This window comes from Kogia breviceps, chromosome 18, assembly GCF_026419965.1.
Source record: "Kogia breviceps isolate mKogBre1 chromosome 18, mKogBre1 haplotype 1, whole genome shotgun sequence".
NCBI lineage: Eukaryota > Metazoa > Chordata > Mammalia > Artiodactyla > Physeteridae > Kogia > Kogia breviceps.
The window spans coordinates 14,466,705-14,478,090 of NC_081327.1; the positions used below are offsets into that span (position 1 = coordinate 14,466,705).

The 11,386-nt window shown below is 55.6% G+C and overlaps 2 protein-coding genes across 12 annotated transcripts; both read left to right on the forward strand.

Moving 5' to 3' along the window:
• The first annotated feature begins 2 nt into the window (after nt 1-2).
• Nucleotides 3-5,171, forward strand: ALKBH6 (alkB homolog 6). 4 transcript variants are annotated; one of them, XM_067019211.1, is made up of 7 exons: nt 3-98; nt 887-969; nt 1,285-1,353; nt 2,683-2,743; nt 3,104-3,276; nt 3,480-3,596; nt 4,749-5,171. In XM_067019211.1, the coding sequence occupies exons 2-7, from the start codon at nt 889-891 to the stop codon at nt 5,010-5,012; spliced, it is 765 nt and encodes a 254-aa protein (XP_066875312.1). In that variant the 5' UTR covers nt 3-98; nt 887-888; the 3' UTR covers nt 5,013-5,171. The 4 variants fall into 4 exon arrangements, with proteins under 4 accessions (XP_066875312.1, XP_058901161.1, XP_066875314.1 ...); XM_059045178.2 differs by having other exon boundaries at nt 3,125-3,276; XM_067019213.1 differs by lacking the exons at nt 3-98; nt 887-969 and having other exon boundaries at nt 1,283-1,353; nt 2,310-2,743.
• Nucleotides 5,172-5,322: 151 nt separating this feature from the next.
• On the forward strand, nt 5,323-9,400 carry SYNE4 (spectrin repeat containing nuclear envelope family member 4). 8 transcript variants are annotated; one of them, XM_059045173.2, is made up of 8 exons: nt 5,323-5,730; nt 5,927-6,077; nt 6,575-6,718; nt 6,949-7,143; nt 7,215-7,463; nt 8,249-8,326; nt 9,031-9,089; nt 9,182-9,400. In XM_059045173.2, the coding sequence occupies exons 1-8, from the start codon at nt 5,603-5,605 to the stop codon at nt 9,357-9,359; spliced, it is 1,182 nt and encodes a 393-aa protein (XP_058901156.1). In that variant the 5' UTR covers nt 5,323-5,602; the 3' UTR covers nt 9,360-9,400. The 8 variants fall into 8 exon arrangements, with proteins under 8 accessions (XP_058901156.1, XP_058901155.1, XP_066875287.1 ...); XM_059045172.2 differs by having other exon boundaries at nt 9,031-9,078; XM_067019186.1 differs by having other exon boundaries at nt 6,949-7,128.
• The last annotated feature ends 1,986 nt before the right edge of the window (nt 9,401-11,386 follow it).

Here is an 11,386-nt window from a genome sequence, read left to right on the forward strand (position 1 = left end):
TTGGTCTGAGGATTCCTGCGTCGGCCATGTGGGTCGGAAGTGGCTGGGAAGGGAATGGGGGTGTTGAATTTGGATTTTGGAGGGGTCACTGGTGGACGGTCAGTTTGGGGCGCCGAGGGCGGAGATGGGGGTCCAAGAGGGCTGAGAGTGGGGATCCGGGGAAGCTCAGATGGGAGTCCGAGGAAGCTAAGAGTGTGGGGTTCTAGAAGACAGAGTCGGGGGAACCGAGGGGTTCAGGGAGGGAAGGTGTGAGAGGGGTCAGGCTCAGGGTCAAAGGTCCAAGGGTGCTGCAGGGAAGGGGCGCTCAGGAGCATAAGTCTGAGGGGAGTCTAGAGTGGGGAGGATACAAGGAGACTGAAAATGGATGTGTCTGAGGAAGCTTAGATTGGGGGCACAAGCGTGCTCAGAATGGGGCGTCTGAAAAGGCTTGAGGCGGGAGGAGGGTCTATGAGGACCTCGAATATTGTTAGAGAGCCGGGCTCAGGATTGCAGCTCTGAAGGTTTTAGGATGAGGTCCCAAATCAAGGTGTTTAAAGGGGGTCTGGGGTGCAGCCCTGGGGGATATGTGTGGAGCTCTTAAGAAAGGCTCCCAGTGGAGTCTGAGGTTGTTCTCAGTAGAGGCTTGAGAGGGCAAACGTGTAGTTTGATGGGTATTTGGTGGATGGAGTTTGGGGGGAGTACTGTGGGTGCTCATTGTGTCTGGGCAGGGAACCTAGGGGTGCATTGTGTGGCTTTTGAGATGCTGAGGACATCTAGGTTTTAGAAACCAAGCGAGTTTCACTAGAGGGCTGAGGTGAGGCCCTGGCCCATGATAAGAGCAGAAAGCTGGATCACAGTCTGAGGGTGGGAGGTTTGGTGACTTCAGCATGTTCTCCCCTCCCCACAGGAATGACCGGGTACACGGACTTGATGTCAATGGAGGATCAGGACGCCAGGGTTCCAGCTCTGGAACCATTCAGGGTGGAGCAGGTTGTCAGGACTCGGGGTGCAGAGGGTGAAGGTGGGAACTAGAGGGCGGGAGATAGAGTGGGGATAGGCAGGCGGACTCCTGGGTTTGTGGGCTGGGACTGCCCCCCTCCCTCTCAATTCATCCTTACCCTCAGGGTCTAGCCCTATCCTCACCCCCACCTCCCCATCCCCCAAATAGCCATTGGTCCCTCGACTTAAGGCCCTGGCCTGTTGGGGACATCCTTAGCTACGCTCCAGAGGAGGGGCTGCTCATGGATGGTAGCACCCCTGTGTGGGTCCAAAGGTCACACCTTCAGGGGGTTCTCTCTATCCTAGGCACCGCCTGTAATCTACTATGTCCCTGACTTCATCTCCAAGGAAGAGGAGGAGTATTTGCTTCGACAGGTGACCTGTTTTTCCCCTCTTCAACCCCCAGTTCTTGTGGGAGAGCCCGAAAGGTCACAGTGAAGATCCTGGCAGGAGGGAGAGTGCCACCTGGCACCCATCCCTCAGCACCTTCCCTATTCCTTTCTCAGCACCTGCTGGGGCCTGTCAGAAAGGGCTTTTCCCAGGAAGCTAAGGGGAAACCAAACTGATTTTTTTTTTTTTTCTTTGGCCGCGCCACACGGGGCTCGTGGGATCTCATTCCCCTAGGGATTGAACCTGAGCCATGGCAATGAAAGCGCCGAATCCTAATCACTAGACCACCAGGGAACTCCCCAAACTGATTCTTAGAAAGGTGGTGGTTATTATGGAGTTCAGACTCCCTGTGCTAAGACAGCCCTATCCGGCTACCTTAGAGAGAAGGAGGTTATAACATAGGCTGAGATAGCCCAGTTCACTCCCTTGAGATTTGGGGAATGAAGAATTTACAGTGTTCAGATTTCTGTGCTGAGATAACCCAGGCCTCAGAATGTTAAACGCTTCCGTGTGCTGACAGCTCAGCATAGACCCAGAGTCTTGGGAACAAGGTTACCAAGCACAGACCACCTGTGTTAGATAGCCCAGTATGTACTCTATTCTTAAGGTCTGGGGAAAGGAGAATTTTACAAAGCTCAGAGTCTGTGCACTGGGATAGCCCTTTGCAGCCCCAGAGGCTTGGTTATAGAGCACAGATCTTCCCTGTGCTATCCCAACTAGTCCTGTCTAGTTTGAGTCCCAGGAATGAGTTAGCTCCAAAACTCAGACTCTCATACTGAGACAGCCGCTTCCGGCCCCATAACAATGAAGGAAATAAGGAGATTTCTTAGACTTCTTTGAGGTAACCCTTTTTAGACCCCTGGGGTCTTAGCAGTGGAGAATTTTCAACATACTCTCTTGGCTATACTGAATAGCCCAGTTTAGCACATTTTCTCCCACAGGCAAGAGGAACAAGGAGGTTCCAGGACCCAGACTGTGCTGAGATAGCCCAGGAACCAGGAAATTACAGAGTGCAGACTGTTTGCTGGGCTGAAAGAGCCCAACCCAGCCCAGAGCTCTGAGTAGATTCAGACCCTGATTGTGTAGCCCTGATTCCCTCCCTCAATCCCTAGACACAGAGGGGCTTTGAGGCCAGCGGCCTCCACAGGGGGAAAGGGCAAAGAACAAAATCCTGGGAACACTGTCTGAGAGAATGATCCCATAGACACTGAGATGACCCATTTCCACCCTAGGCAAAAACCCCTATGTTGCCCTGGGTGGGAGAATCAGAGAGGGCGGTCCTGGAAAAGGACTGACCCCCTTCCCATCTCCCAGGTCTTCAATGCCCCCAAACCAAAGTGGACCCAGCTCTCCGGGAGGAAGTTACAGAACTGGGGTAAGTGTCTCCGGCTGTGGGCATGGGTGATTTAGGGCTGGGGACTGCGGTAGGCAGCTCAGGTTGGATAGTCTCAGGACATTGAGGCGTCAGGATGCCGGGGGGAGGTCCTTGAGGGTTCAAGGGGTCCCAAGGGCCAGGATGATTCTGAGGGGTCAGTGGAGGTCCTGAGGGCTTAGGGATTTCCTGATGAGTTGGAAGGTATCTGTAAGCGTTTAGAGAAGTCAGGAAACCTTTGAAGGGTGGAGTGGTGATCTCCAAAGAGTTAGGAGTCCCCGAGGAGGTCAGAGTGCTACCAACCACTGGGATATCCCTAATGGGGGCTCCACATGCCAGAGCTCCTTGGTTGGGTGCTCTCAGCACCCCATTTCCCTCCCCCAGGTGGGCTCCCCCATCCCCGGGGGATGGTTCCTGAGCGGCTGCCACCGTGGCTCCAGCGTTACGTGGACAAAGTTTCTGATCTCAGCCTTTTTGGGGGTCTCCCAGCCAACCATGTCCTTGTGAACCAGTATCTGCCTGGGGAGGGCATCATGGTAACCACACTCTCACCCCGACCCCCAGACCTCGGATCCACCATGGGGCAGGGCATCATGTTAACCCACATCCACTCTCATTAAGCAGCCACATACCCCAACCAGACACTCACCTCCCTGTCCCCAGCTGGGGAGCCCCGCTTTCACCTGAGGGTGGGGGTTGTGGACTCCTGCCCTGTCCAGCCCTGGTACCCACTCCCCAGCCCCACGAGGATGGGCCACTGTACTACCCGACTGTCAGCACCATCAGCTTGGGCTCCCACACCATGCTGGACCTCTACGAGCCTCGGCAGCCGGAGGATGATGACCCTACGGAGCAGGTGGGCCCCGAGACATTGCCCCAGCCGCTTGTGGGCACTCTGACACCCCATATCCTCTAAGGGGCCCCAATCCCACCTGCCTGTGGGGTACCCCTGATACCCTTCCAGACATCTTCCTCTGTCCCCTCGAGGGCACCCACATCCACCCAGATGCCCAACCCATCTGCCTGCAGGGTGCCCTAGAAATCACGATATCCACGGATACCCCAGTACCCCCATCTGCTGAGTGAATATCCTGACATCCTACAGATCCCCCGGCTCCACACATTCAGAGCGCTCCAATACCGCATGCAGGGCTCCCCAGTTCTCCAGCAGACACTGATATCCTCAGATAGCCCAACACCAGCCACTAGGGTTGTCTCTGACATCCTTCCAGACAGCCTGACTTTCAGTGGCCACTGCACAGGCACCCCAACACACTTCCCACCTCCCACTCCAATAATCTGATTTGTCATGCAGGACACCCCCAGATTCTCCTTGGCACCTCAACACATGACTCGCTGCTCAAGGGCCCCCCAGATATCCTGCCTCCCCTCTGTGTTGCTCATCACAGCAGCTTCCCTGACCTCTTTCTTTGATGTATGTCTGACACCCCAGTGTACACAGAAACTCCCCTGGACACCCTGACACCAGCTGCTCCTTACGGGTGCCCTTTTTAATCCTACATGCTCCTGGATGCACTGACACCCCCTCCCACTCTGCTGGTGTCCTCAAAACATCCTGATATCCGCACATCCTCCCAGACCACACCTGCTCATCTCTTCCTCCCTTCCTGGCCTCAGCCAAGTCCTCAGCCCAGTTCCACTCAGTTTCCTGGGACCACTGATCCCTCGGTCCCGGCCCCAGCCCCTTGCAGAGCCCAGCTGCAGTTCCCTTAGGCCCTGAGACACCCCCATCTGCAGCCTAGTCCGTGCCGAGGGACTGCTGACACCCCACCACCACCTCGTCTCCACTTCCTTGCAAGCCTGGCCCTGGCCCTGGCCCCCGCGGGATTTTCACTCCAAAGCCTCGATCTCTAGGAACACACTTGCCCCTCAGCCTTTGCCCCTGGGACTCGCTGACCCTCTCCCCCTGAACCCCCAAGCCCGCTGACCTCTCGCCCACCCCACTCCTAACTTCTGGGGACCCGCTAACCTTCAACCCGCCCCGCAGCCCCGGCCCCCGCCCCGGCCGGCCACCTCGCTGTTGCTTGAACCGCGCAGCCTGCTGGTGCTCCGTGGCACCGCCTACACGCGCCTCCTCCACGGCATCGCAGCCGCCAGCGTAGATGCGCTCGACGCCGCCTCCCTGCCGCGCAACGCAGCTGCCTGCCCCTCGGCGCAGGCTGGAGCCCACCTGGTCCGCGGCACTCGCGTCTCGCTGACCATCCGCCGCGTACCCCGCGTGCTGCGCGCTGGCCTCCTGCTCAGCAAGTGACGCCAGGACCCAGGACCCGCTCGGATTCCCGAGCTCTCGCCTGCTCTGGACTGCCGGCGCCCAGTGGGCAGAGGCGGTTCCCCCCGGGGTTATTTTCCCAGTACCTGTGAGGGAACCACAGGAAAAGGCCCCATTCCAAATAAACCACCAACAAAACAATCTTACTCTGGTTTTGGACATTTGGGGGTGGGGGGCCAGATGTTTGGGTTCCTGAGGGGCGCTGCGTCCGGGACCTTAGATGGATGGTGTGGGCTCCCGAGGTCAGATGTTCGGGTCACAGAGTGGAGAAGAATCCACGGCTCCTGAGGGGCAGGGTTATATCTGGAAACCCCTTAGGTGGGTGGGGTGAGCTTGGGAGGTTCAGCTACTGGTCCGCTAGGGAGGAAGGAGTTAAGTGGTGCTACTATCACCTGAGCAGGGCATCAAATTACCTGGGTCCAGGTTCCTCCTGGAAAGGGGTGGAGCTGAGCCTGCCCCTGGGCTTCTGGCTGCCTCAGGCCTGGGTGAGTCCTACTGAGGAAGTCTGGGAGGATAGGAAAAGGGCTCCTACTGGGGATCCTTACTGACTCTCTGTCCTCAGGCTCCCCACTATGGCCCTGCCCCCATGCCTGGGCCCCACACCCCCCTCAGAGCCCTTCAGCCACCCGCCTGGAGCCCCTAGGGAACTGAACGCATCTGGATGCACCATCTGCTCTGCCTCTGGAGAGGAGAGAATCAGGTACGGGGTGGGGCTTTTGAAACTGTGGTCCCAAAAGGGTGGGGGCAGTAGCAGGGGCCTTTTGAGGGTAGGATGTATTGTAGCTAAGATCACCTGGGGACATGAGAGAGGTAAATGGGGACAGGGGTAGGGTAGGGTGGATAATGGGCACCTAGGCTCACCCAGGGGCCTGTCAATGCCCCCCCCCCCATCCCAGGTCAGAACAGGCCCAGAAGCTGGGGCAGGACTCCTGGGACCCTCCCGAGCCCTTCCAGGGTGGGCCGAGGGGCACTGAGCCTGCTGCTGGCCTCCCCAGATTACCAACGACCCCTTCTCATGAGGACTCGGCTGGGGCCAAACACCGTGAGGTGAGCTGAGGTGAACTAGGCCCCTGTGCCAGCCCCTACCTCCTGTCTGTCTCCCAGGATCTGGCTTCCACACCGGGGATGAGGTGATGATTCTGGAAAAGTGTTGGGCATCTGTGTGGGGAGGGATGCTCTAGACAATGATTCTTTAACTATCACTATTCAGTATTTTACCAACTGAGAGAGAATTCTTTTATCATTGGCCCTGGTGTAGCCCCATTCCTTGTGGGGCTATCCAGCTCCATCACCCTCCCTCTCCAGATCCCCAGGCCCTATATGTACAAGTTTCTAGGAGCCTTGAAAACCTGGAGAATTTGAACTAGAGGTTCTCAGGCCTGGCTCCACTGGGAAGTTTCTCTAGGTGGGAGCAACCCTGGTGCAGACCCAGAGATGGACTCTGCTGCAGAGAAGCATCCAGAAGGCAGGATCCTGGGTGCAATGGGTGCGGGCCAGGTCTTGGTTGGCTCACCGGCTCTGACTCAGCCCCCTGTGTTCCTCAGCACCCCATCTCTGGCCGGGAAGTACTGGAGGCTGAGCAGGACAGCCTGCATCTTTGCCTTTTGGGGCTGGGCCTCCGGCTGCAGGACCTGGAGCAAGGCCTGGGGCCCTGGGCATCAGCCCAGAGCAGGATGGTCCAGCTGCAGGTGGGTAGTGGGAAGCCAAGATGGGAGGGCGGACAGGGCCTCAGGAGTGGGTGCCAGCTCCCCCGGGTGGGAAATGGTTTTATTCCATGTTCCAGGTGTCTGGACGGCAGAGGGGGTGGGGAGAGTGACTCCAGGTCTCAGGTCCCTGGTGCCCCTGCTGTGTGTGTATGGAGGCAGGGGGTGGGGATGGGCTGGTGTGGTGTTGGTGATGTCCAACCATGTGTACCCAGGCCCTACAGGCAGACCTGCGTGGGGCAGCTGAGCGTTTAGATGCACTGCTGGTGTTCGGTGAGGGGCTGGCACAGCGGAGTGAGCCTCAGGCCCGGGCATCCCTGGAGCAGGTCCTGAGGGCCTTCAGAGCCCACCGAGACAGCATCTTCCGGCAGCTGTGGCGGCTGCAGGCCCAGCTGGTCAGCTACAGCCTGGTATGGCCCACCCTGGCGGTCCCTGGCGCAGGCACCAATCCCAACCCTCATGACCTCTGTCCTCTGACCAGGTGTTTGAGGAGGCCAGCACACTGGAGCAGGACTTGGAGGTCGAGGGGGACTCAGACGGGCCAGGACCTGGTGGGGTCTGGGGGCCCTGGGCACCCAGTAGCCTCCCCACTCCCGCAGAGTTGGAGTGGGACCCGGCGGGGGACGTTGGGGACCTCGGGCCTTTGGGGCAAAGGACAGCCTGGACACCAGGGACTTCCTGTGAGCTGTGTGGCCGCAGGGGCCCCCAGGGCAGGGGACAAAGCCTTGAGGTGAGAGCAGGTGGGGGTCACCTCCCTCCAGGTACCCAAGGGACCCTCTGTGTGTCTCCTAGCAGGGCCCTTTTCCCCTTTCGAGGAGGTCTTCATGGGTCTGTCTCTCCTGGTGTCTCTTTTGCTTTTGGTGTCTCAGTGGTCTCCTCCCTCTGCCCTCTTGGCCTCCAGGTGTCTCTGTTGTACCTATATTTCCTCATTTCCTCTCACTCTCCCCCTCACTCACCCCACCGCAGCCACACTAGCCTCCTGGCGCTTCAAATATTCCAAATACACTCCCATCTCAAAAGCCCCCAGAGGCACACCGAGCTCACCTCCTCACTTCATTCCATCCAGTCTCTCCTCAAATGTTACCTCTTCAGAGAGGCCTGCCCTGGCCTCCAAACATTATCACTCCTTATCCTCTTACTTTATTTCCTAACAGCACTTACCACATCTTGACATTATACATTTATTAACTTATGGTCTCTCTCTCTCCTGCTAGAATATAAACTCAGTGGACGCCAGGACTTTGCCTGTTTCCATGCTCACAGTATCCCCAGCTCCTAGAACAGTACCTGGCATGTAACAGATGCTCATTAAATATTTGTTGAATGAATAAATAAATAATGTCTCTCTCTTCTCTTGGTTTCTTTGGCTCTGCCCCTCTCTTCATCTCTCCCTGAGATCTCTCTCTTCCCCCAGAATCTCATCTCTGTGACACTTCCCCCGTCTTGGCCCTTCCCCAACTTTGTCTCTCTTTGTCACTGATTCTCCAAGGACCCCACTCCTCTCTCTCCCCACAGGACATGCTCATGTCAGGCCTCAGCCACCGGAAACACTTAACAGGTCACCGAAGACGGTCCCTGCTCCGGAAGTCTCAGGTGAGTTGGTCCTCAGCCAGGTGTATCACTCAGGAATGTTGATGGCAAATGACAGCAACCCAACCCAAATTGAATTACACACAAAAAAGAGGATGCTATTTTTTTTCATGTAACTGAAAAGTCCAGGTGGTGTTGAATTCAAGACCTCAAATACTGTCAGGGCTCAGTCCCTCCCTGTCTTGGGCTCTACTTCTCCAAGGTGGATTCCTTCTTAGCAAAATGGCTGCCCCAGTAGCTACATACTCACTTCCCACTGGCTTACCCACCCCAGGAGGAGAGAGTGCCACTGACCTAAGGCAGCCAAGTCCTAGGGCTGACTTCTGCTTCCCCAGCTTGGGGCATGGCCTACACCCTGAGCCAATCACAGTAGCCAAGCTGATGGAGGGCTCTGGTTGGCCAGATCTGTGTCACATGCCTAACCATGGAGGTGGAGTTTTGAGTTCAGGGAAATAGGGAGGTATAACACCCTTCTCCCCAAATTGAACCACTGTTACCAGGAAAAGGGAGACTGTATGGAGGGCAGGCGCTGGCAGACATCCACTATACTTGGAGATATTCAAAGTCCGTGTGGGGTCTTGGGGATGGAGGGGGTGCTAGGAAAGGAGGAGAAATAAGCCCAGCTCTGTAGGTCTATGGTAGTAAGGTAAAGACCACATTAAATATCACTTCCACCCATTCTACTGCTGGCTGCTCTCTACCTTTAGGACAAGATGAGGCAAGCATCTCCCAATGTCCAGGATGTGATGCTGGAGGTAGACCCTGGGTGAGATGCCTGGGAGATGGGTCTGGGGTTGTGGGGGTAGGGCTCATGGTGGCAGCCCACCCATACATTGAACACTGCATTTCCCTTTGCAGAGCCCCCACTCCTGCATCCAGGAGGCCCTTGACCTTCCTCCTCCTCCTCCTTTTCCTTCTGCTGGTGGGTGCCACATTGCTCCTGCCCATGTCAGGGGGCTCCTGCTGCTCTCCTGCCCGACTGGCCAGGACACCTTACCTGGTGCTCAGCTATGTCAATGGTCCTCCCCCAATCTGAGTACACAGTCCAGACATATGTAATAAATGGTCACTGTCAAAGGATGTGTCTTAGTCTGTTCGGGCTGCTATAACAAAATAACATAGACTGGTGGCTTATAAACAATAGAAATTGATTTTTCACAGTTCTGGAGGTTGTAAAGTCCAAGATCAAGGTGCCTGTAGATTCAGTGTCTGATGAGGACCCACTTCCTGTTTCATAGACGGCTGTTTTCTCACTGTATCCGCACATAGAAGAAGGGGCAGAGAATCCTCTGGGGTCTCTTTAATAAGGGCACTAGTCCCTTTCATGAGGGCTCCATCCTCATGACCTAATCACCTCCCAAAGGCCTCACCTCCTAATACTATCACTTTGGGGGTTAGGATTTCAACATATGAATTTTGAGGGGACACAAACATTCAGTCTATAGCAGGATGTGTGGGGATATTGGGTGCTTGAGTACTAAGAATCTTGGGTATGGCCCTGGTACATCTGGACAGCCCCCTCCACAGATCCCTTTGCCTTGAGCACAGAACATGGAACTGAATCAGCCCATCTTGGGTTGGGTTCCCCCAGACCCTGAGACAAAGATTCAAGCACATGTAGTTTTTTATGGAGTTGATCCTAGGCAAATTGATAGGGGAATGGGAAGTGAGCCATGGAAAGGAGTTAATGAGCTGGTTGCTGCTCTGGGCACCTAGAGTGCCATCCCCCTAGGGACCTCTGGGAGACTGTGGGACACACTCAAAGTTGTTCCACCCAAGAGGTGAAGAAGTTGTGGCATTTATGTACCAGCTCCCATCTCTCATTGGTTAAGGATTATTCCTGGAGATATTAACTCCCCAGCACTTCCAGCCTCTCCTGCCTGTAAAAGACCCTCAGGCAAAGAGGCACAGGTGCTTGCTACATGATGCTAGAGGAAGGGTGCAGGTGTGCAGGAGGGGTGCAGGTGACATTGGTGCTGGGTTGCCGACAGCACTTGCTATAGCCCCTGACCTGCATTCATCCACGTGCTCTGTTCAAACACTCCACGTGGTGGGCTCCCAGGCTGGCCATCACTGATGCAGGACTGTGAAAGCCCCCTTCTCCCAGGTCACCGTGCTGAATTGCCAGGCCTCAGTCCTGGACTCCAGTCCCCAGCCCCAGGTGTCTAAGCTCATCCTCTCCCCAGAGCTTAAGGTATCAGGACAAGAGGTAGAGCAGAACCAGACTTAAGAACAGAGGCAGGGGCCCTGTGCTAGGCTCCTGGATGTGCATTTAAGACAGATTCCTTCTCCTTTAATTCTCACAACCACCCAATGATGTGGCCCCGCTTAACAGAATGGGAAACTGAGGCTCTAGACAGGAAGCCACCAGCCTGAGGCCACACAGGGAGCAAGTGACTGAAGCCAAATCCGCACTGATTTAAAAAGAAATGGGAATTTGTTTTCGTGGGTAACTGAAAAGTTCAGGACTGTAAGCACAGCTGGATCCAGAGGCTCAGTTCTTCCCTCTGTTTTGGCTTCACTCTTATGCAAGTGATCGCCAGAGTGCCCCTCAAAACCTCCAAGCCTACATCCCACCAATTTAGCAGCCAATAGGAGAGTTACTCTTCCCTTACAGATCCAACCAAAGACCCAAAGCCAGTGTCACATACTTCACTGGGGGCTGCAGTCAGCCTTGACTGAACAATGTATACTGAAAACGGGGAGAAGTTGTTCTCCAAAAAAAATCAGGGAGCTGTTACCTGAAGGGGGAATGGACACTGAGGGAAGGGGGCGGGAAGCAGCAGATTCTGGGAGCGACTCCAAGTTCAGGGAGAAGTCAGGATGCAAACTTAGATCTTTTCTGTTTCAAATGCCAGGCCAGGTCCTGTCCTTGAGGAGGCATGGTGTTCCTGGGGTTACCAGCAAATGGGACAGGCAGAGTCTTGGCAATATTGACCCAACCGATTGGGTAATGGAGCAAATCCATGCCATTCATTCATTCATTCATTCATTTAATATTGACTGAGTCTGCTATGAACCAGGTCCTGGTCCAAGAGCAGGGCTATGATCATGAACAAGTCA